The sequence below is a fragment of the Phalacrocorax aristotelis genome, chromosome 3, assembly GCF_949628215.1.
Source record: "Phalacrocorax aristotelis chromosome 3, bGulAri2.1, whole genome shotgun sequence".
Taxonomy (NCBI): domain Eukaryota; kingdom Metazoa; phylum Chordata; class Aves; order Suliformes; family Phalacrocoracidae; genus Phalacrocorax; species Phalacrocorax aristotelis.
Window position 1 is genome coordinate 116,150,087 of NC_134278.1, and position 23,927 is coordinate 116,174,013.

Consider the following 23,927-nt stretch of genomic DNA (forward strand, 5'->3'; position numbering starts at 1 on the left):
TGCGTGCTAAAAGTGCTAAAAAGGGTGAAAGTTTTACGGAGGCTAATCAAGCGTCGCCCTGCGCAGGGGATGCGGCGGGGAAGAGCGAGGCTTGGTGGCGGTGGTATTGGAGGCTGGCAAAGCCCTGGGTGGGGGGATGCGGTGCAGAGCAGGAGGGTCTTTTGCTGTTTTCCCCCACCCCCCGGCAGGAACTTAAGGCGTGCTTTGGGCTGCCGCCTCTGCGTGGTTATGGCGTACGTCCAACGCCAAGCGCCTTCAGAACCTTTGCAACTCTCCCATGCCAGTCAGAAGGGGTGCTGGTATTTCCCTGTCACTGCACAGGGGACCCAGGGCTCTGCCCCGCCGCAAAGCCCGTGAGCTGCCAAAGGGGAAGGCCGCGGGCACCGGCAGATCCCGGAGGGCACGGCCGGGGTGGCGGCGGCGCTTGGCGCCTGTCCGCCAGGCGGCGCCGCCCCCCATCGGACTCCAACTCCCACCCGCCCCCGCGGAGGGAGCCGATATGGGAGCGGCGGGGTGAGCCGCGGAGCACGCCGGGAGCTGTAGTTCTGAGGGGCACGGGGCGTGCCGGGAATTGTAGGCGGCCGGGACTCCGTTTCCCGTGGCGCCGCGCGGCGCTTGCTGACACCGGGGCCGGGGCGGGGAGCCCGGGCGGGGAGAGGGCGCTGCACCGGGGCCGGCGGCTGCGGGGCCGCGCCGGCTGCTATGGACTCGCGGATGTCGGAGCTGTTCGGGGGCTGCTGCCGGCCGGCGGGCGGCGGGGCAGGCGGGGCGCTGCGCGGGCGCGGGGGGGCTGCGCCCGGCGGCGGCGGCGGCGGCAGCTCGAAGGCGAAGAAGAAGAACGGGCGGAGCCGGGGGGGTAAGGCCAACAACCCGCCGTACCTGCCGCCCGAGGTGAGCTTCCCCCCGCCGGGCCAACGACCGCCGCGTCCCGTCAGCCGCGGAGGGGGCGCCCCCCGCCCCGGGGCCTGGTGCGGCGGGGGCCCGCGCCGCTCCTCTCGGGGCTGGGCAGGGCCCGGGGGTGGGGGGCGCCGCTGCTGCTGTGGGGCTGGAGGGGGCGGAGGGGTCGTCCGCGGCAGCCCCGGACCCGGGCGGGTTTGGTCGCGTCTCAGGCTGGAGGCGGCTTCTGGAGAGGTTCGGCTGAGGGTCCCGGTGGCGTTAATGCGGCGTCCTGCCGGGGTTGGGCTAGTAGCCTTGCGGGCGGCCCCCCTACCCCGGCAGCTGTGTAGCCTCCTGCCCCGGTCTTTTCTCTGGGGTTTGGCGCGGCAGCACCCGTGCCCCCAGTGCCATCCAGCCTCCCTGCGTGGTCCACCCAACACCAACCGTTAGTACTGTCTGGCTGCCTGGTGTCCATCTGTAGGTGCTTTGCTCTCTGAGAACTAAACAGCTTCGGAAACAAAGCTTTGCTCAACTTGTAGTCCCAAGCATCCTGTTCACATCTCTCCCTGAGAGCCAATCTGGTGGGTCTAAGTCCCTTTCCAGCTGCCAGACTCATAGGCATTGCTCAGCAGGCTCTAGTGACTCCCTTCCCAGCTAATTTGGCAACTGTTTTCTTAAATGGAGATGCAGGTGGTACTGACAGAGAGTGTGAGGCACTTGCCTCTTACAGCAGGATAAAATGCCATTGGTAGTAAGTGGATGTGTTGGTTAGTTGGGGCAGTTGGCACCACACTAATAGGGCTGCCTCCATGCCCCGGAGTCGATTGCTTGGCCCCACTCAGGGAGCTTTTGTAAAATATATAAAAGCCTGCGCTGGGAGGGAGCAATTTCTCCACAAGGCAGGGCTGTGACTCTTGGCAAGAAGGGAAAACAGTGCTTTGCTACTGTTAGATCTTCTCCATGGGCAAGATTGTCCCCTGCAGCTGCAATTTAGTTTTTGTTCCTTTCAGCTGGAGGCTGGACAGCCCCCTGCGGTTTCAGCACAGCTTCCTGTCCCTGGCTACCCCGTGTAGTATGTGGCCCAGCAAGTCGAGGCTTGTTGCTTTTCTAGTCTCAGCTGCCTTGAAAGAGACCCACCCCCTTATTTAGACAACAGCGCAGTATGTGAATGTGTTTTTCTTAGAGCTGGAAAGCTGGTAGATGGTAAGAGAGAAAAACCTTCTACGAGTACCCTTTTCTAACTGCATAGCTCTGCTGCCCAAGAGCTGACAATTCAGAACTTCCCTCTGTTGGCCTTTTGCCACCATAAACACCGCTGTGGTTAGGAGCTGAGCTGGAAGGCAAGGAGGAGGCTATTGCCTTTCCTGACATGCAAATCGGTGTCCAGAAGAAAAGGAAGTGCTTAGTGTTGGCAGCCCCATTGAGTCTGCCAGAGTACTTGGCATCCTGCAGGCTCCAGCCCTTTCTCAGTGGTCCTTAGACCAAATCAGTGGCAAAATTACTTCAATATTAGCTATACATTCTCTTTGGAAAGCTGGATCCTGCTGTGGTTGGAGTGAGCTTGATGGGTACCCGGGCCTTCCTGTGACAACCCAGTCTGGTTCCAGCCCTTCCTGGGAAAGTTCTTCTGAGTATGTTGTGTACAGACAGTCCCAAACGGGTCTGGTTCTCTAGAACTGCCAGGCCAGTGACCAGTTGGCTGTATGGCAAATAATTCAGTAGCTTGCTTCCTTGTGTCTGTAGTCCTTCTCTCTTGAAGAGAGAAGATATGCAAGGATATGTTAAGGAGTCATTGAAAAACTAATTGAGGGAGGGAGGGTGTCAGTGTGAAGAAGAGGCAGCGACTTTTGTTCCCAGTGCTCTGTTTCTGTGCATATTGGGTGGATGGAAGCTGTTGGATAGGGTGGGAGCAGGATGCTGTGGGTGGCATTGTGGGTCATGAATGGGTAAGGGGGGAGACTTTTAATCATCTGCTGGCCTGTGCTGTTTTGAAACTGGAACTCTCTGTGACTGTTAGACTGGCCCTATTCTTTACTGGCAGTAAAAAAATCCCCCCGAAACAGTACTACCTGCTTTGTCCATCTCTAGCTTTGTCCTCTGGTTTTCATGATGCAGAATGCAAACAGCAGAAACAAACCTGAAGTAAGTTCCAACTGAGTGTAGGAATGAATAGTAGAAGAGACTGTGACCTAACACGATATAGTTCTGCCACTTTCCCTCTTTCTGAAACAGTCAGCATGAGATGCAGGGTATCTGGGCAGCTGATGCCTACAGAAGTCCCTGCTGGCACAGCATCTAACCTTTCTGTCTTGTTCCGTTCTTTGACCAGGCAGAAGATGGGAACATCGAGTACAAGGTGAGCCTTTTCAGGTTGCAGAAGGAGGTCTTCCTCCCAGAGGGTTACTTTGCAGTGAGTAAGTTCACTAAAGACAGCGTATGGGGAACATGTCCACCAAAGTGGACACTGTATTAAGGAACTATCAGTCATCTTCTGTGTCTGCCTAGCAATATCCAGTATGCTGAGCTGGAAGAGTTTCATCTCAGTACTCACTTTTACGAACCTGTTTTAGGAGATGAGACCCACTGTGTTTTTCCTGAAGTCTTCCTTTTGAGAGAGTGATGCAGGTGTCCCTGATAATCATTTGTCACTTTCTTGTGGCTGTTCTGCCATTTACACTTACTTCCTTGCCTCCTGTGTCACAGATAGGTCCCACAGTGCTATATTTATCTCTTTGGCAAGATGCAGGAAAGTTCTTCACCATATGTACACACCTTTGTGAAACCCTTTCTCACCTGTCCTGTGGCTTCTGTGCAGACACTAACATGGGCTGTGTTTTCTAGAAGTGGGTCAGAGTTGGGGGGGCATTGCTTCACAATGTTGGATGAGGGAGTTGCTGGCTTGAGCAACGGGATTCCCTCTGCATCCAGGCTGTGACTATAACTACCTCCTCTGTTAAACAGCTAAAGCTAGTGAATCCCTCACAATATCGCTTTGAGCACCTGGTGACACAGATGAAGTGGCGACTACAGGAAGGCCGAGGTGAGGCCGTCTATCAGATCGGTGTGGAGGACAACGGGCTGCTGGTGGGCCTCTCAGAAGAGGAGATGCGTGCCTCGCTCAAGACACTGCGCCGTATGGCAGAGAAGTACGTGTTCCCTTTCATCTGCAGGACCTGCAGGCATAAACAGCCTCCAGTAGAGAGGCTCGGCCCCAGGAGTCCCCTGAGGAGCTGGTGGCTCCATTCTACAAAGCCCCTGTATGACTGAAATTCCCTCATTGTGAGGCTGTGGAAATATGAAGGCAGTTGTAGAGCTTTTGGCTGGAAGCTTGAGGCTCCTTCCCTGCTATCCGCAGCTTTCATCCCATTCACTTTGCCAGCTGTGATTCTAGATGTGCAAGAGCTGCCAAGTACAAGCGTGTGTCTCACTACTTCCTTTTGTGCTTATGGCAGGGTCGGGGCTGACATAACGGTGCTGCGGGAGAGGGAGGTCGATTACGACAGCGACGTTCCAAGGAAGATAACAGAGGTGCTTGTCCGAAAGGTGCCTGACAACCAGCAGGTAGGGATCTGCAACTTGGCTGTCTTCTCCTGCTGGAGACTTGATACAAGCAGCTTCCTTTTGGGATGGGAGCCCAAACCCTAAAGGTACTTTGTCATAGGTCAGCCCATAGCAGATGCTTTAAAGAGCTGCCAGAGGGAGGCTTGATGATAACACTTTTCATCTCCAAGATTATGGTTGAGGCAGATACCTGTAGGGGAGATTGCCTGGATCAGAGGAGAGAAATTACCTCACTTCTACAGCAACAGTTCTGATGCAGGCCAGTGTGCAAACAAGGAAGGATTTAGAGGCCCTGCTGCAGCAAATGGCCTTTTTTGTGATATCAAAGCCTGATGTGTCACATCACAACTCTAGAGAGTGTATCACAACTCCTGGGCAGTGGTTTGCTGGGAGCAAGAGCAGAATCTGAGCAAGATTACAATGCACAGTGTCCATCGTGGAGGGAAGCTCTCTGAGGCACCATCTCCACTGCCATGTAGTGTTCACGCATACCCAGCACAGCAGCAGTTAAGTTTCATGATTTCTCTGTTCTTCTTCCTATAGTTCTTAGACCTGCGAGTAGCTGTGCTGGGGAATGTGGACTCAGGGAAGTCAACCCTGTTGGGTGTCCTAACACAAGGAGAGCTGGACAATGGGCGGGGCAGAGCACGCCTCAATCTCTTCCGGCATCTCCATGAAATCCAGTCAGGAAGAACATCGAGCATCAGCTTTGAGATCCTTGGCTTCAACAGCAAAGGAGAGGTAAGGGAGTGGGCTGCTGAACTCAGAAAGCTGGAGGAGAATAGAATAGGACTACCCTCCTGTTACAACTGTGAGTGGGACACGAGGGAAGAGAGGTAGCACAGCTCTGTGTCCCTTTAGCTGAACCCGAGTGCTACTTGTCCATTTGCAACAGACGTCATTTCTTGCACCCATGGTAAATGATCTCTCCTCATTAATTCTGAAGTCAAAGTGGATAGATAAGAGCTGGGTTTTTGTTACTTGCCTGCGAGGGCTCCTTCTCTCACTGAGTCCTTATGTTCCTCAGGTGGTAAATTACAGTGACTCTCGAACAGCAGAAGAGATCTGTGAGAGTTCTTCCAAAATGATCACTTTCATTGACCTGGCTGGCCACCACAAGTATCTGAAAACAACCATCTTTGGCCTCACCAGCTACTGCCCAGACTTTGCTATGCTGGTGGTTAGTGCCAACACCGGCATTGGTGAGTGTTGACTGACCTGTCTGCATGGATTGACAGCAATGTGTGAAGAGAAATGGAGAATGGGGGGAGCGGGTCCTTCTTAGCTGGGAATGGTTGTCAAAAAAAATACATTAGTCTTGAAGCCTCTTCCGATTTCTTGTATGCCAGTGCCTATCAGTGTCTGGGAGGGGTGCAGAGCTGGGATCCTCTTACAAGCTATAGACTGCATTAAACTGTATCCTGGACAGAGAGGCTTTGTTTGGAATTTGAGGCTGCGTTTGTCAGAAAAAAACAACTTTGACATATTCTTAGAGGTGCTGAATCCTGAAGCCTTGTAAAAAGGCAGCTGGAGTTCTCCCACATCTTTCCTTGACATTTTTGTGGCTGCTTTCTGGCAAGCTGTAGTTCAAGAATGAAAACTACTGCATCTTTCTGAAGCAAACAGATCAGTCACAAAAATTCTTTGTGGTTTTTATTTTTCTGGACTGATGTTTGGTTTTGTTTTAAAGAATAATTTTGGTTTTTCATTGCCTGATGAACCAAGCAGTTAGGGTGAAATCTTAAGAGTGGGCCTGTGGGAGAGCCAGGAGACATAGCTGTCACATAAACATGCAACAGTGATGACCACTACTGCACCTACACTCTCACTTGTCTCCTGCAGCAGGCACAACACGAGAGCACTTGGGCTTGGCCATGGCCCTTAAGGTCCCCTTCTTCATTGTCATCAGCAAAGTTGACTTGTGTTCGAAAGCCACTGTGGAACGGACAGTGAAGCAGCTGGAGCGAATCCTGAAACAGCCAGGCTGCAACAAGCTCCCCCTGCTTGTGAACTCAGATGATGATGCTGTTACAGCAGCACAGCAGTTTGCACAGTCTCCCAAGTAAGGGACCATTCCTTTAGTCTGCTGGGAGCAAGCAATTTAGACTGGGCTGCTGTGCAAAGCTGGGGAAGGGTGACTACAGGGGAGGCAACCACATCTTGAACATATTGGCTCCTCATCAAGTTTCCTACCTTTGCATTCTCCAATAAGGCATTTTCCCCTCCCAGGCCTTTTTCTGGGCTCTGGAAGCAGAAGGTGGCCAAAGCTGCACTGGAGTTACTTCTCCATGACAGAAGTGTGGGTTGGCAGGGAACTGGTGCCTCAACCAACCAATGAGGCAGGGGTTACTGCAGAGTTGTACCTAGCCCATGTGCCCTCCTGCTCTAGCCATTTATTGCTGTACTCTCTGTCTTGTTGCTGGACTCGGTAGATTCAAAATCCCAGCCACCTTCTGCAGCTGCGCTCTGGCCTTCTGCTTATTCCTGTCTATTTGTGTCCGACAGCATCACCCCAATCTTTACACTGTCTAGTGTTTCTGGGGAGAACCTGGATCTCCTAAAAGTCTTCCTCAACATCCTCCCGCCCCTGACCAACAGTAAAGAGCAGGAAGAACTAATGCAGCAACTCACAGAGTTTCAGGTGTGTAAGGATAGTTTGTTTCCAGTTCTGGTACTGCACTCCTTGATGTGACATGTGACAAACATCTGGGGGATCTGGACACCATGGGAAGAGATATGGTGAACTCCTGGACTATTGGGAAACATTAAAGTAAAGAAAGGACTTGGTCCTTGAAAAAAGCCTATTAGGCTGGGCTCTGCCCTAACCAAGGGATGCCCATCTCAGGGATAAGATTGTTTCTTTGGTTGCCACTTAAAAGACAGAGGTTCCTCTGATGGGAAGGTAGTGGGAGATGGTGAAAGCTCCGAGATGGTGTCTGATGACCAGCAGAGAGCTCACGTCCCTCCGGACAAGGGGTAGGCACCTTGTCCTCTTTCCAGAGTAATACTTCACAGCTCTCTGAGCAGCTTATTCTTGTTGCCTTGTTGCAGGTCGATGAAATTTATACTGTGCCAGAGGTGGGGACTGTTGTGGGAGGAACTCTGTCAAGGTAAGTGAGGTCAGGCAGAGAAGTGTGGGTGTGAATGGTTGCTGGGGTTCCCACAAGGTTAGAGTCACCCACTGCAGATGTGGAAGCAGTGCAAGGCTCAGTCCTGACTGCTGCCAGATGGCTGAGCCAAGTGAGGGTAAAGCCTTACAGGGTGTTGGGAGGTGCCATGAGCAGACTGTTGGTAATGTGGTGGCAAGCAGAGCCTGCTTTAAAGTTGCTGGATTAGGAATGTGACTTGTAGCGTGCTGAAGGAAGGCATGCTGGGACCCAGAGTCAACAGAGGCTAGCCATGACCCCAAGGCGTTGCTTTCCTTCCTCAAGCAGGGGGGAGGAGATGTAGAGGGCAAATCCTCTGATCCCAGCAGAGGTTGACTATGCTACCCCATGAGAAGGCAGCTAGGGGTCAGGAGTGATCAGAGCAGTTTGGCTACCAGCACATCTACACAGAACAGGCATCAACTGCAGTCTCTCCAGCGGAAACAATGCAGTGAGCAGAGCACTGGGGACAGAATGGCCCATCTGTGGTATTCTTAGGAGTGATAGTGTGGCTTTCACTCCTACCGTAGGAAATCCCTGTTGGTCCTAGGTAAGAGTCCAAGGGCACTCACCTCTTTGGCCCTGGGAAGTTTGTGCAGGTTGATCTTAGAGGGTGAAATTTCTTCCTCGTCTCCTGATGAACACTGTCCTGCTCTTCTGCCCTGGGCAGTGGAATCTGCCGAGAAGGGGAGAACCTGGTGGTTGGTCCCACTGACGATGGGAAGTTTCTCCGGTTGAAAGTGTGCAGTATCCAACGGAACCGCTCTGCTTGCCGTGTGCTGCGGGCTGGGCAGGCAGCTACGCTGGCCCTTGGACCCTTCGACCGCTCCCTGCTGCGCAAGGTGAGTCCTGCTGTTGCCAGATTGCTCACTGGTCCAGTGAGCAGGACCGAAGGCTTCCCTGGAGATCCCCCATTGGTCGGGTGGGAATGAAGTAGGGCTGTTTGCAGGAAACTTGCTGGAAGGGGAGGAAATGGCAAGGCTATGAAGTAGGATGAGTACAAGGCTGAGTGTGATGTGAGCCGAAGTCACAGAGTGGAGGAGATGTGTTTATGATTTTGGGGACTGTTCAGAAGCAAGGGGACTGGCTCTGACTGGTCTGAACTTTGGATTGTTGTGCAGGGCATGGTCATGGTGAGCCCAGAAATGAACCCTACCATCTGCTCAGTGTTTGAAGCTGAGATCGTGCTGTTGTTCCATGCCACGACTTTCCGGAAGGGGTTTCAGGTGACAGTACACGTGGGGAATGTGCGACAGACTGCTATTGTAGAGAAGATCCATGGAAAGGTAGGCATGGGAGGAAAAGGAAGGAAGATGGAACTCCCTGTGGGGTTTGTTGAGATTCCACTATGTCCTCTAGTAAAGCTAAGGGCCACTGGTATCTTGAGTAGCTGTGTCCCTTTCTAGGAGCACACTCCTCCCCTTTATCCTGCCCATTTCATTGCTTTTCCCCCCAACATGTTAAAGAATTCCCTCCTCACAAAACAAGCAGCATGACGGACTACAACAAAACTGTGAAGGGAGGTGAACTCTCCATTCTCCAGAGCTTGCGTCTTCTGGTATCCCCTTATGCATACAATAATGGGAAGGGCTCAAGCCATGCAGTCTGAGGGAGGCAACCTGCTCATTTGCCTCATCTTCTTAGCATCCATGTGCACCTCTCCTGCATACACTGGTATGGTAGATGGGCCTAAGCTCTCCCCTTTTTCTTTTCAGGACAAGCTGCGGACAGGAGAGAAGGCAGTCGTCCGTTTCAGGTTCATCAAGCATCCTGAATACTTGAAGATTGGAGCCAAGCTGCTTTTCCGTGAAGGAGTCACCAAAGGCATTGGGCATGTCACTGACCTCCAAGCCATCACCACCAAAGAAAACGGCCTGGAGGAGTCCCTGGGGCCTGGACAGCTGAGCTTCTGACTACCACTAGGTCAGAATGATCTCCACTCACCAACACTTGGGAAGAAGGATGGAAGCTCCCATAGCTCTCCAAGTGATACCTGGAGCTGCTGCTGTCCCGTTCTAGCATGGATGTCCCTCCTCCACACTGTGAGATGGAGCCTGGGAGAGTTTCTTACATTCAGTGCCGTACATGGGGCAAATTAAGCATGTTCTCCACGTTGCCTGCAGCTTTCGTTACCCTGCCCTCCTTCAGAACAGATGAGAGGCACCTGCAGACCTGGGCAGGCAAGTTCTGGCTTTGTTTACTGTTTGAAAATTACCGGTTGGGAGGAGCAGAACCCTTGAGGACTAGTAGTGAAGGGATGTTTTTCCATCTCTGGCGCAAGATCTGGTCCCATTTCTGCTCTCTGAGCACTGGGTTGATAACAATTCTACCTGGAGTCATCCTGCAGCACATCATTCTGGGAAGGGAATGGAAGATGCCCTGCTATCCAGAGCAGCGGCTTGGTTGAACCTCTCAGAATGCATTCAGGACACTTTTTAACAGTTTTAATCTTGGTTGGCTTTAATCTGCTGTGTGTCCATTTGTGTGTTGGTTTTTCATTACTCCAGTCTGAGTGTCTTACTGTTGGACAAATGCCCTGTTCCCCGCTCACATGTATGCACTCCTTCAGCATCCCACTTTGACTCCTGGGAAGCTGTGGCTGCTTCGAGTGGTGCAGCCTCCCGACATAACGTCGTGAAGGCAGAGTTTGCAACTGCATCTGTTCCTTGCAGCAGCTGGGCAGGAGGCTGTTCTGTGGAGCGGAGCAGGGCCTGGGCCTATGCTGGCACGTGCAGGTTGTTTCCATGGTTGGTTGGCTGACAGTGTGGATCTGCACGTTGGCAGCAGCGGTTTGCGGTGGGCTCCCTGGTGTGACTGTTCCAGGTGCCAGCCCAGCTTGTTCCACACATACTTGTCTTAATGTGTGAGGGGGACAGGCTGTGTTACTTACAGAAAACCAGGAGACTTCTATTGTTTAGATGTGACTTGACAGTGGTGTGATTTTATTTCTGTTTCTCCGGGAGGAAGAATTCTTTTCTTTCCCTTGCCACTGGGGTTTGTTGTCAAAGGAAAGCTGATGTTGCCAGCAAGGACTCTGTGCACAAAGAGTGGAGCACGTTTGTCTCCCACTCACTATCAGGCAGCTCCCCTGTGTAGCCTGGAGGGTGTGCAGCAGGGGCTGTATAGCTGTACCTAGGCTTTTGGTTTTATTGTTGACTGTTAGACCAAATGTGTCTGCTGTGAGCAACGGGTCTTCGGCCAGCCCTGTCACATGGCATGGTGGCCTGCCAGCTCTGACTGAAGAGAAGGGCGAGGGCCTGTGATAGAAGGGCTGTTTGGGTGTCCAAGTGCTACCATCCTGAGGGCAAGTTCTGCTTCTGGGCTGCTGGCGCAGGCAGTGCCTGCGGGACTGAGCGGCCCGTGCTGATCTGTGGATGTTGCAAAGCAGTGCTCTCCACTAGGCTGGGCTCTAGCAGGTGAGGAGGTGGTGGCTGCACGCTGCGAAGAGCATGCTGAGGTGTGGGGAAGCCAGTGAAATGGTGGTATCAGTGAAAGAATTGAGAGGCAGCTCAGTAGTGACAGGAGTGACCTGTGTCTTGAGGGGAGCACTGACCCAGCTGAAAATCTGCTTGTTCCCCATCAGCCCAGCAGTGAGACAGCAGCTGCAGGCTCAGGGTCACTGTTCAAGCAGGATCCCTCTTTCTTCCCATCCTGGCAGTGGTCTGGATGGTACAGTGATGTGGTCTTTCACCCATGCAAAGACAGACCCAGCTGCCAGCAGGCTCTCCCCTTTGGTGCTAGCGGGTCACAAAGAAAGCTGCCTTGGGGGTGGGGAGGACTCCAGCTGTTCACAGCAGCCCTGGTGTTTTCTGCCCCAAAGCAGGCATGGGATGCTGTGACCTCCTGAAATAGCTGATGGCTGGTCTCACCTCATTCCTGGTAGCTGTGGCATGACTGTTCTTGGTGCCATGCTCTTCATAACTGTTGTTTTGTTGTCTTGAATTTTTTCTAATGCTGGGAGTTGTCCCTGTTCTCCAGCATCTATATATAAATGTACAGAATAAAGATGTTTTATTGAGCTTGCTGGCTGAGTTGTACGATGAGCAACGGTGCAGCTAGGCTCTTGCCCTGCTGCCCTTGGAGCTGAGTCACAGTTGGAGATGGCTGCCCTTCACCCCTTCCTAAGCTTCCCGCATTCAGCCCTATAAATACTGTCCTGTGGCGTGGAAGGAATGCACGCACACTGCTGTTTACAATCGTGCTCTCTCAGCTTATCTGAGCAAGCCTGGGTGTGCAGCCAGGGATGACAGGCAGCCACGTCACCCTGAGCACAGCACTTTGGGCTGCTGTGGGTGGAACAGGCTGTGGCGGGTGCTTCCTTGCAGCCACAAATTCCCGCGGAGCCTAATTAAAGGAATGCTTTCTAGGGCACACATCTAACCAGTGGTTTGATTTTAAAAATAGCTTCGACCTTATCAAGGGGTTTGTGACTGCCTTCTCTCCATGAAAACGAGACAAGCAGAGGCAGAAAGACCTCCCTGTGGAGGTGACTTGTGTCACTGAAGGGATTTGCCTGTTCTCAACTTGGTTTTGTGTCAAGTAGCGTGGTGTCTGCTGAGTCCAGTCCTGCCAGACACTTAGGAAATGAGACGTGCTGCTGTCACCGGAGTGTGAGGCAACCCTGCTAGACTTGTTGCTACTTCTCTTCACATGAGGACTTTGGGAAACTTGTCACTTTGCAATGTGAGGACTGTCATTAATGGGTGTGACTCCATAATTCCTTCTTATGAATACCAGCAGAGCTGCACACACCAGAATGAGCTTGTGCTTCCTGAACTCTCGCAACAACTACGTTGTGAAGTATTGGATCCCCACTGAGTGCAACGTAGTAGCTTCCCAGTCCAGGCTGTCTGCTGGAAGGAGAGCAGCTCAACAGCTGCAAGGATAGTGCAGATCAGAAATGAAGGGGAAATAGCACATGCAAATACAGCTGCACTTTGCATCATTATCGGTTGCCTGAAAGGCGCTCTCCCCTGCTCAGGGACGGGAAGCCTGCAGATGATGAAACTCTCTGCAAAGCTGTGTTTCCAAACCCCACCCAGTGCTGCCTTGACGTGGCACATTTCTTCCTCCTGCCCTAAGAGCTGCCAAATTATTGGCAGCAGCACTCCTCAGAGGCCAGCCAGCTCCAGGCAGCTAGCAGTATAGCACTGAGATGAGCCTGGATGGGTAGCTGAGGGCAAGCACATCTTTTGCCTGGAGCCAGTCTTGCCCCCCTCAGTGCCCACGTGTCCCCTTCATGATCACAGAATCATAAAATAGTTTGGGATGGAAGGGACCTTTAGAGGTCATCTGGTCCAACGCTCTTGCAGTAAGCAGGGACATCCTCAACCAGATCAGGTTGCTCAGAGCCCTGTCCAACATGACCTTGAATGTTTCCAGGGATGGGACATCTACCACATCTCTGGGCAACCTGTTTGTGTTTCACCACCCTCATGGTAAAAAATTTCTTCCTTATATCCAGTCTAAATCTACCCTCTTTTAGTTCAAAACCATTACCCCTTGGCCTGTCACAATACTCCACTTTGTTGGCTTTTGTAATTTGTGGAGTGCTGGGGAAGCCACTCTGATGTGAACCGTGGCCCAGAGAGCAAGTCATTCAGTCAGCAGAGCACAATCAAAACAGATATGTGTCATCAAGATGCATGTAGTATCACCCAGAGCCTGGGACTAGGAAGGAGGAAAAATGTGGTTATACACTCTTTCTGTGGTTTCTACACTCTTTCAAGCTTTCAGAGAGGGCTGTGTGATTTGGGCTTGTTTCCCATCCCTTCCATGAGGACTCTGGCAGTTTATATGTCAATAGCAATTATCAGGAACTGGTGCTGAGATTTCAAAAAGCCCAAGAAAAAGTATGCCTGTGCAGTTCCAGCTTCCTCAATTTTTGTTTGTCAGGAACAGTCCTCCTTGTGTGCTCCACAGCTGGTGATAAGCATCACACAATGGACTGCTACACAGAGGGAATTGCCAAATCATCTGTAACAAAAATCATGATGGGGGGTGTAAAAATCAGTGTCTTCCAGGTGCAGAGGAGAGAAGGAACCATATATATGTTATAGAGCAAGAGCAAGGCCTACAACTGCAGCCAGAGGAGAACCACCATGAGGTGAAGGCTTCATACTAAGTGACTGGATAGGGGCTCAAGCCTAGGCTTGGCTGGAGATTCCCTGAGAAAAGCTACTGTGCTTACATTGTCTGCTTTTACAGTAGGAGCGGAAAGCTGTAGGAACAGAATTACTGAGCAGTGATGCTACGGAAATACTCAGGGCAAGGGATGCAGCTGAGAGTACGATGCAGCTTCTGGTAGCACCAAGCTAACTGGCAGCAGCTAAACTGGGTGTGTCCAGCATTATACAGAATTCATCAGTTCCAGTTAGACTTGGGGTAGAGATAATTTATTAGACTTTTCTGCGTTAAAACATGATAGGCTGTATGAAAACTTTTAACTGTATTTAAAAACACTGATTCTTAATCAATATTTTTAATCTAAAAGCTCCCAGCATGGCTGGGAGTTAAGGAGGTAAGCGCTTAAAGAAGAAATCTAAAGTTCTTGTCACACCTTCTCTGGGTCGTTTTGCACTAGATCCTGCTGGCGTTTTGGGCTTATTCTTTGCCTTGGTAGGAGACCTGGAAGCTGCAGCCTTTTGGCTGGGAGCTGCTGCTGGAGCCGTTGGAGCGCTGGGCTCCAGGAAGGAGCTTTGTAGCTCCAGAGCAAAGTGGTAGTCCATGTGCTCTGGGAACTCCCACACCAGCACAAGCTGGCCGCACTTCTCACAATGCTGCTTGTCCCCCGGCGAGGCAGGAGGGAGTGGGGTGAACTCAGGAGAGGGTGGCAAATTCTGTTCATTTCCTTCCATAGATGGCTCTAACTTCAGAAGGGTCCTGGAGCTGGGTGGAGTTGAGGGTGTTTGTGTAGCATCAGACAGCGACTTCTCACAGGGAAGACTCTTGTAAGGAGAAGCAGGACTCCCACCTCTGAGACTCTGCTTCACAGGGGATCCCAGGTCACGCTGCACAGAGCCAAGTCCAACACCGTCTCTCTCTTGGTGTTCTGGGGAGCTGGGCACAGGTGAGACTGCAGTGTTAGCAGCAGGCAGGCTGTTTGCTTCCACCGTCTGTGACTGCTGCCTTTCTGCCACCTTTTGGAAGAATGACTCGATAGCATTAGCTGGCTTCTGCCTAAGCTCTTTGCTTGGGCTCCTGAAGAATTTGACCCTGGGCCTCCCAGAAGACGCGGCGTTTTGGATGGCGGTGGCAGTGCCATCAGGCTGGGTATCACTCGTCAGGAAGGCAGCGATGCCTGCGGAGAGGAGCGTGGCAGGCTCTGAAAACTTGTTTGCCGAGAGAAGCACTGATATGAGCGGTGGAGACCTGCAAAGGACAGACCAATATCAGCTCACACATCAGCTTGGGAAGCAAGAAGTCTTCTGAAGTAAGACTTTAAGCAATGTAAACTGTTCACAGGCAGTGGACAGGGGAACTGCAGTGTGGGTATCTGGCAAGGGGTGGGAGAGATGTTTCCTCTGACAAAACGTTAGTATTGCTACCTGCAGAACCGAGTCTCACAGACATAGCAAGCTGTGTTGGGCAGAGCAGAATGCCTCTTCCCAGAACAGCGTTTCCCAAAGGAAAGAGCACTGGAGTAGGGGCACCTGGCTGCCAGTCTGGTCAGTCCACCACAGGCCAGAGCTGCTGTGAGTCTCCCAGGCAAGGTGAGAGGGCCTTAAGGGAGCAGCAGCCTTGTCAGAGCCTAAAAACAGGACCTTCTTGCCTTAACTCAGCCCAAGTAACATTGAATATGGGAGCTGCTCCTTAGTTTTCCTTCCTGCCCTAATGGCCTCCTCCCAAGCACTTTTGTCCTTAGGGGAGAAGAGAAGGCCTCGCTAGCTTCTCCAGCCTAGCAGGGCAAGGACTGCCTCACTCCAGATGGACACCTCACTGCCAGTAGCAACCATCAGCTCCAAGTACAGAAGTCAGAAGTGTCTCACCAGGCTCTCACAGCTGTCCTACTGCTAGCAAGTGGAGGTCGCTGCACTCTGCTGTGTGTGTGCTGGGGATCACTTTTCCAACCAGCCAGCATAACACTCTGCTTCCTTTCTGTCAGGTCCCTGGCTCATTCTGTACCTCCCACACCAGAACCACCCCTGACAGGGACATGAACCACTTTCTCCCACACTCACCAGGCCGCCTGGTGAGCCCCAGCCATGTTGCAGTTTTGGATGAGGGCAAAGGCATCGTTGCACATCTTCTGGGCATCATAGCGGGACAGAGCACAAAAGCGCGACACCCGGGTGTCTCCCTGCATGCGTATGACCACCATCAGCTGCTTGGCTACTCGGTGGTTCTGCAGAGAGAAGTAGCTGTGTTTCAAGCGACACCTGCAGGCAAGAGCAGGAAAGGCCAAGGAGACCCTATCACTGCCCAGAGCCCTGTACTACCCTCTACCACCTCCCGATGATGATGCTGTGTGACAGATGGCAGCTTGTCCTGCCTGGCCTGATCTCTAAGCAATGAGATACAGGACAGCAAGTGTTTGTACAGCTGTGCCACACAGTACAGGAAGCAGTTAGTCCTTGTTCTCCTTCAAAGGCATCTGTGCACCTTTTCTTGCCCCCCTTGCAGCAACGAAACTAGCAGATTAATCTCACCCTGGCTTGCAGTCTACCATCCGGATTTGAACGTATCGCTTCCTCTCACAGCCCACAGCTCAGGCAGAGCTTTGTCAGCCAAGGGCTTGCAAGGGAGCAGCAGTGCAGCAGGATGAAGGTACAGTGGCTTTTAGGTCCCTGCATCCTAAAGCACGGGACAAGAACCGTCCTTAGCCCTACAGTGTTCTGGTGCAAAACCATCCTTCCTGGCTGGGCTCCTGCACACCTCTCTGCTTGGGGTATCTCAGCACACAGGCACACATCTGAGGGCAAGCAGATTTCCTCCCCCACCACACACCATTCTCAGCCTCCTGCAAACAGTTCATGGTGCAAACATGCTGAGTCGCTTCCTGAAGGCCAGCAGGGAGAACACGATCGCCACACCTCCCTTCCTTACCTGGCTCCTGTCCTTGATCAGTCTGGATTCCAGCTCCAAAGCCAGCTGCAGGAGCCAGTGTTGCACCTGGACAACAGACAGGTAACAGACAGGCTGGGCCTCTGCTCACAGCACTGCCACCAGCCCAGAGCAATGCTCCGCACACCGGGGAATACTGGAGGGGGATGAGACTGGAATGGACACAGACTATCATGAGGCCCCATATCTGGAGTACTCCTGGAGAAATAGTCCAGGTGAGGATTCAACACCAGAGGCAAAGTATTGTAGATACCATACCAGTCCTGCAGCATTACTACTAGACTTTGCCAAGTAATCTGGGTCGCCTGCCCAGGATCTCCCTTTGCGTCTCCCTACAGCTCTGTGGGAACCTCTTCCCAGCTAACAGGTAAGGTGCATCCTCCCTCGTTCTTTGGGCTAGTTACCTTCTTTTTAGCAACCAAGCCCTTGAAGCCTGGCACTGTGAATATCTTTTGAAAATCACAGGCCCACAGTTTTGCTTGTGGAAATTACAAGGTTGGACCCCTCTGTGCAGGAGTTCATCATTGCATTTCTGTCAAATGGGGGAGTTCCATAACTTCTGGGGCCCAAACCACCGCTTCCCACTGACTCTTTTGGCTCAGTTTCAGGGCACCGTGACACAGAAAAGCAGCAGTTTTGCAAGCCAGTTTCAGCTTTTAGCGTTCTCATCTTCTCCAGTGCAAAGGCCAAGCCTTCATGTTAGATACAGGCTCGTCCTACCTCCTTCTGCGTGGCCAGGGCTGTCTTCCCAGGGAAGTTCTTGCTGCAGCCAATGGACTGGGGCAGGTACCGGTTTTTGACAGGTTCATCTTCAATTCCTCTGCACAAGTCATAGAGCCAGGACCTGAAAGCCACAGAGGAAGCTTGAGGCGAAGGCAGCCACAGACACCTAAACATCACTGGGCAGCAAGTCAGACTTCTGCTGAGCCATGCTTTCAGCTCTGTGCAAGCTGACTCTGCCTCTCATCCCCAGCTCCGCAGTTGCAGCTGCAGAACAGGCAGGTTTCCTTCAGATCACAACCGCCTGTCAGCGCAACTCCTCCACCTCTTCTCCTGAAGCGGCAACAATTCATCAGTCTGCAGGGCACCCCAACTGCTGCTCTTGGCCCAGAAGTAGTGTTTCAGGCTCTAGTCCAGCCTTGTCCTCTGTAATGTGGCTGTCAAGCCTGCCTGCTTCCCAGCCTGCAGGGAGCCTTTCCACAGCTTGGCCCCACGTAGAGGAAGGCAAAGGAGCTGGCTGACAGGCAAAACATTATCCTGGGGAGGGTGCCTGGGAGCAGGCAAGACTGGAAACCTGTTTGTGGGCCTGCCAGACCAATACGTTTCAAAAATGTCACTGAAGTTTTACCTTCCAGTCTTCCTAATCACAGCAGAACAACCTGTGATTGAAAGGAAGTCTAAGTTCCTACCAAGTTGTGGTGAGTGGTTTATCATTACCCAGTTTTCTCTCCAAAGTGAGTCTGGAGCTCTGTCTCACTGAAATGTGTCAGTTCTCCAATGTACTCTACTCCCAGGATCTCTGTGATGGCAGTGCCAAGCTTGCCTCCTAGGTTACGGCTACGACAGAAAAAAAGAGAAAACACAAATGAAGCATCATGTGGAGACTATGCCAAGCCTCCTTGCAGCAACTGTCCCTAGATCAGGACAGCTAGAAGCAGTCAGGAACTAGCAGGACAAAAGGGAACACTTGGTGCATAACAGCTCTTCTGCTCGTAGTAGAAGAACACATAGGAGTTGAAGTGGGAACTGCTCCTTGGCTCACCCAGGTTCAGTGCTTCTCCCTCAGCTCCATCCTCAAAACGTGATCCCAAACCATGCTCTGCAGAATGCCTCACACACTCCCTGCTTTGTCCTACCAGACAGGGTCTTTCCCTACACACACACCCCTTCATCCCTAGTGAGACACTGAAGGCAGAGAGCAGCAGCGCAGGTCTGGAGGGCAGGACCAGGGATCCATTCCTTTGGAGCAGTGGTGCTGGTAACTCTTTCCTACACCAGGAAAAGTACTTGTGCAGAGTGTGTATGCTCAAAACCAAACCACATCTGCTCTCTGGGAGCACAGCTATGGCCTCCTTGCCCACATTTGCTCCTGGCTTACACCTGTGCACCCCTGCGGTCATCTGAGTACAGCTCTACCCAGGGAAAGGCTGCTCATAGGATGCTAGTGGGCTCTTTGAGTGTGGTCCTTTCAACTGGCAGGGCTGCAGCTTCTCCTGAACTGTTGCTCACAGCTGTGAGGGATTACTGGCAGGATTTCCTCTCCATTTCTTACAAGCATTCAGCTGTGGAGTTGAAAGCCTTTGCTGGCTGCTATCAATTAGCATCAAATTGCTCTCTGTTGAGGTGGCCAGGAGCAGTTTCCTACCCCCAAGTCACTTTAATTCTGCTCACACAAGCAGTAGCAAGAAACTAACAGGAGCAAGTACCACAACAATGAAGACAAACAGGGCTCCCTTTTTGATAAAAGTCTGGATTGTGGAAGCACAGCACCAGCATTTTGAATGTGTGCCCCAGCTACAGAGCAGCTCAGCCTAAGCCCCAAGCTGCACAAAAGCAAGCCGCTCCCCAGTACTTACATATTGCTGACAGGCAGCTGGCTGAAGAGCTGCGGGACAAATCGCAAAGATACAAGTGTCTGGCGGTTGGGCTTGTTTAACCCACAGGCCAATTTTGCCAGTGTCTGTAACAGAAGAGGGTGGAAACCCTGTTATTACAAACTGTGTGCTGACTTTATTGTGACTCTACCTAACAGCTTGTGCTGTATCACCTCTAAGAGCTGCCTTTGAAGAAGCTGCAAGGAAGAATGTGCAGGTTGCACTGTTGCTTGCTCCCAGGTAGTACCCACCTTGGCACTTAGCATGCACTGGCTGGGTACTCTGAAAGCACTGCTGATTCCAGACTTCTAGCTCTGCAAAGGGCTGGACTCCTGCTCCAGGTAGCTTAGGAGATCTGGGTCTATCACCTGTTCTGGCTGGCTTAGTTTTTCATCAGGCAAGCATGCTAGAGCTTCCAGAGCATCCCCATAATCCTCCCCAGGCTATTTCTCTCACTATGTCTTGCTCCTTTATCTTCTGTGTTTGTCTTGCTTTTTCTCAATGTCACTATTTTAATCTTCTCTCTGCAAGAAATTTGCTGCATAATCTCTGCATAATGCTGCAAAAAGAAATCTGCAAAATACAGAATTGCTAGCCTGGAAGGGATCTTCTTTCACCTGTCTGCTGTACAGCTTCCTCTCCCACTCTAATCTACCACAGAATCAAGAATACACAGACCAGCTTGAAATATGTTTAGCTGGGTGTTTGGCAGCTTTTTTTAGCAAGTCGAATAGTTTCCTCTTTCATGACTTTACCACACATCCTATAACTAAGCAAAATTTCTTTCCTGCCTATTGAGCTATGATCTTGTTTTACAGGCTTACGTACATTCTCTTTTCTAGACAAAGTAGATACCTTTCCTTCAACTTTTCATATCCATCATTTTCCATATGTCCAATTAGTGTTTTTCTTGTTTCACTGGAGATTCTTCCAGGTTTACCCACACTGTTCATAAAGTGAAGGGCTGCAAGCTGAACCAGTCACTGAGACTTCATGGGGAGAAATAATTTACTTTTTCTGACACCTTCTCTAATCTGCACATGCTGAAACAGGGTTTGCCATTTCTACAAGAGTACTTATATTACTGACTCATCCTGCTGCTTGTCCACAGTAACTCCAGGCTATTTCGTGACTTATTGCAACTTAGCCAAAAGCCTGCTGGTTGCTTTTTTCCTATAAACTACAAAAACAGTCAGTGAGGAGCATAAGAATCACTGCTTGGTGAATTCAGACTGTTTCTGGGTTTTTTCCAAGCCCAGAATTTTCAGCTCTAATTTCACCTCCCAGAATTCTCACAACCCAGACCGAGCCCCATCTGCTTAGCATCACCTGAGTTCCTACAGCTATTCCCTCTCTATAGGCTTGAGTGAAAATATTGACTCTTACCAGATCACAGAGAGAGAATCCCCCCAGGATCCCACTCTAAACATCCCAATTTGAATGCAACTCACTGAACAAGATCATTGTGGAAAACAATATTTTCTTCAGAGAGATGCATGCCCTTCAGATAACCTCAGTCATGTTGTGTTTTGCTAGGGTGTCATCGTCAGCTTAAGCAACTCAGGGTGAGGTGTATTAGAAACCATAAGGTTAACACCTCACATCTGCAATTTTCCCTGTACATTAGGCTGCTTATGCTGTCAAAGAGGGCACAAAAATGAGTTTGGCATGACTGGTTCTTGATAAAACCATTTTGTTATCCTCCAGGTGCTTCCAAAGAGCTCAGTTATTTGGTCTCATTTATCAGCTGGGTTCCCAGTGTACGCTGAGGAGTTAGCTCACTAGGAAGAATGGTCCCTCAGGAGAGTTTTCCTCAGGAAAAAAAACATGAGCTTAAAGGAGGAAACCTCTACCTTGAGTTTCAGGCAACAGTGGCTGTAGCCAGGGAATGGTTTTTACTGACACAAATTCCCAGCAACTTGGAGGAAGAATACCACCAGTTTGGGGCACCGAGGTGAGTCAGGTTGCTTTTCCTCTTTCTGGTCAGTCAATCTTTACCGTCGCTGGCCGTGTGCGCTTTGCGTGATGCTCAGCCAGCTGTTGAGAGCAGCTACAGGAGCACTTCGTGCATGACAGCAGCTGCAGAAACAAACGGACTTTGATGCTGCAGCTATAGAGGGTTTCCTGCTGGGTGAAATGCAGGGTGGTTTACTGAGAGGCCCCGGCACTTGTTTCATTCTTTGCAAAAGGGGCTTACCTGTATGGTTATGACTTTAAAAATGCAGGCTCTGGCTTAAAAAAAGAAAAAGACTAAATGGATGCTTTGGAACTTAAGGAAGATAAGTTTCATCTTAGACTGCTGCAGAAACAACTGGAGCTATTAGCAGCTGTACATGGGTACTGGAGCCAGTTCTGCACTGGCTCACCTCAAAACCAGAGCAGACTGTGAGGCAGAAATGAGCTAGCTGTGGAGGATCACTGGTGTAGAAATTCCCAGTGGAAGGGACGTTCAGTTTGCCTTTTTGCTCTCTTTAATCACAAATAACATAGAACATCCCTACTATTCCTAGCAGCTTCCCCCAGCTTGCATTTTATATGCCAGTGTTTGTTTGGTTTTTTTTTTAAAAGGGAGTAAGGAAATTATTCTGTACTGTGCTGTCCCTGAAGAACTGTATATCTGTACCAGCAAGCATGTTGCAGAGATTACCAAGCCAGCATGTGGCTGTGCAGAACATGCTACAGTGCTTCCACAGCCAGCTCACCTCTGTAGGTACAAACCTTTTCTGCAAAGAATGAAACAAGTGCCGGGGCCTCTCAGTAAACCACCCTGCATTTCACCCAGCAGGAAACCCTCTATAGCTGCAGCATCAAAGTCCGTTTGTTTCTGCAGCTGCTGTCATGCACGAAGTGCTCCTGTAGCTGCTCTCAACAGCTGGCTGAGCATCACGCAAAGCGCACACGGCCAGCGACGGTAAAGATTGACTGACCAGAAAGAGGAAAAGCAACCTGACTCACCTCGGTGCCCCAAACTGGTGGTATTCTTCCTCCAAGTTGCTGGGAATTTGTGTCAGTAAAAACCATTCCCTGGCTACAGCCACTGTTGCCTGAAACTCAAGGTAGAGGTTTCCTCCTTTAAGCTCATGTTTTTTTTTCCTGAGGAAAACTCTCCTGGTGGACTTAAAACCCTTTTCTTCCTAGTGAGCTAACTTATTAGGGTACACCAGGAATCCAGACAATACATTGAGTGCTGACTGCATAGGCCCTGTCTCTGGGGAAAAAACTCCTCCCCTTCCCAGATGTCCTATAATTTCCCTGCAGGTATGCTCCCACACGGCTGCATTCCCCACTCAGCTCATCTTGTATGGGAGACTTGGAAGAGGGCATAGGAGAGCATCTACAGCACATTCCGACTCTGCTGCTCAGAAGAAATCAGGCTGATGGGTTACACAAGTACCTTGTTGTGCGAAATCCCAGCTGAACACCTGAATCCAGTAGCTGTTTCTACAGCCACCCTCATTTCTTCCACAATTACCGCACCCATGGTCAGCTGCAGGTCAGGACAATCAGGGTTATCGAAAGACAGCGACGCCAGCCACTCCTGCAAGCCACGTTCACGCAGCTCCTCTGGAGAGGAGACGCAAAAGGGATCAATATGGGCATTTTTTTTGCTGAGCCCAGCAAAGGGACCAGTAGCATCAGCCAGCCAACAGCCATGTGCTTCTGTAACTGTGTGCCAACAGCAAGGAGGAGGCGCCTTAAAAGCCATTCGTTGGGGAAAACAGATCCCATTTACCGTGCTCTTACCTCGGGGGAGATAAAGCAGCCCACCCTCTACCTCTGATGTACAGGGGGTGTTACCGATGGAGCAGGAGAGGCGGGGCGTGCGGGGGGGGCGGGTAGCAGCAGCGAGCTCCTTTCTCGCTGTGCGGCCTCAAAGCAAAGCCGTTAGAGCCACCCCGCCGCGGTCTGCAACGGGCCGAGGCCCCGCGGGACCGGGTCGGTGCATACCCTTCCCGCCGGGCTGAGGGCCAGGACCGGGCCGGGTGCCGGTGCCGTCGGGCAGCCCCTGCACGAAGGTGGTGGGCAAGAGCGCGGCTGCCAGGGGGCGCCCCCGCAGGGCGCGCAGCCGCTCCCGCGCGCTGCCCGTCAGGTCCAGGTACGCCTCGTCGATGCTGGCCCGCTCGATGGCGGCGAAGCGGGACAGCACCTGCATCACCTCCACGCTGGCCTCCCGGTACCTGCCGGGCGGCAGGCACGGCCTCAGGCGCCGCCCCTTACCGTAGGGCGGCCCCCGGCCCGGCCCCAGCCCGACCCCCGGCTCCGCTCACCGAGTGAGGTCGGCTTTGCCCCGCGCCTGGGGCACCCGCGCCAGCGCCAGCTCGGGGCACAGCGCTCGTGCCTCCGTCGCCCACATCCCGCGGGATACGCCGAAGGCGCGGGCCTCGTAGCTCACCGCGATGATCCTGCAAGACACGGAGGGCGGTGCAGGGCGGGCGCGGCCCGCGTGGAGGGATGCAGAGGGCCGCGACCGACTCGCTGCCGCAGCACCTACCCGCCGCCCTGCCACTCGTTGTACTGCACCACGGCGCAGGGGCGGCCGCGCAGCTGCGGGTCGAGGCGTTGCTCCACCTGCATGAAGAAGCAGTCCATATCCACCAGTGCCACCACACGCTCCCGCCCCCGCGACATACCGGTACCGCGGCCTCCCGCCCGACTGACTGACTGCCCGCCCGGCCGGCGGGGTGGA

At 52.1% G+C, this 23,927-nt stretch overlaps 2 protein-coding genes across 3 annotated transcripts; one reads left to right on the forward strand and one right to left on the reverse strand.

Annotated features, from left to right (window-relative positions):
- Nucleotides 1-581: 581 nt before the first annotated feature.
- GTPBP2 (GTP binding protein 2) lies at nt 582-11,601 on the forward strand. 2 transcript variants are annotated; one of them, XM_075089223.1, is made up of 12 exons: nt 582-891; nt 3,206-3,232; nt 3,838-4,022; nt 4,329-4,437; nt 4,981-5,178; nt 5,465-5,639; nt 6,280-6,499; nt 6,943-7,078; nt 7,489-7,547; nt 8,254-8,425; nt 8,705-8,869; nt 9,299-11,601. In XM_075089223.1, the coding sequence occupies exons 1-12, from the start codon at nt 703-705 to the stop codon at nt 9,494-9,496; spliced, it is 1,833 nt and encodes a 610-aa protein (XP_074945324.1). In that variant the 5' UTR covers nt 582-702; the 3' UTR covers nt 9,497-11,601. The 2 variants fall into 2 exon arrangements, with proteins under 2 accessions (XP_074945324.1, XP_074945322.1); XM_075089221.1 differs by having other exon boundaries at nt 616-891; nt 6,283-6,499.
- Nucleotides 11,602-13,956: 2,355 nt separating this feature from the next.
- On the reverse strand, nt 13,957-23,914 carry POLH (DNA polymerase eta). Its single transcript, XM_075089217.1, has 10 exons — nt 23,733-23,914; nt 23,509-23,643; nt 23,189-23,418; nt 22,635-22,804; nt 19,223-19,326; nt 18,084-18,203; nt 17,367-17,490; nt 16,629-16,694; nt 15,764-15,927; nt 13,957-14,954 (listed from the first exon to the last, which is right to left on the reverse strand). The coding sequence occupies exons 1-10, from the start codon at nt 23,867-23,869 to the stop codon at nt 14,096-14,098; spliced, it is 2,109 nt and encodes a 702-aa protein (XP_074945318.1). The 5' UTR covers nt 23,870-23,914; the 3' UTR covers nt 13,957-14,095.
- Between the last annotated feature and the right edge of the window lie 13 nt (nt 23,915-23,927).

What these genes read in the sequence shown, in the direction of transcription:
- GTPBP2 (XM_075089223.1), top strand. Translation starts at nt 703, where the DNA reads ATGGACTCGCGGATGTCGGAGCTGTTCGGGGGCTGCTGCCGGCCGGCG. An exon ending in ATGGGAACATCGAGTACAAG is followed by an intron (nt 3,233 to 3,837) that starts GTGAGCCTTTTC and finishes TCTGTTAAACAG; the next exon opens with CTAAAGCTAGTGAATCCCTC. An exon ending in ACCGCTCCCTGCTGCGCAAG is followed by an intron (nt 8,426 to 8,704) that starts GTGAGTCCTGCT and finishes ATTGTTGTGCAG; the next exon opens with GGCATGGTCATGGTGAGCCC.
- POLH (XM_075089217.1), bottom strand. Translation starts at nt 23,869, where the DNA reads ATGTCGCGGGGGCGGGAGCGTGTGGTGGCACTGGTGGATATGGACTGC. An exon ending in CCCTGGCCACGCAGAAGGAG is followed by an intron (nt 16,695 to 17,366) that starts GTAGGACGAGCC and finishes TCTGTTGTCCAG; the next exon opens with GTGCAACACTGGCTCCTGCA. An exon ending in GGGGCTCACCAGGCGGCCTG is followed by an intron (nt 14,955 to 15,763) that starts GTGAGTGTGGGA and finishes TGTCCTTTGCAG; the next exon opens with GTCTCCACCGCTCATATCAG.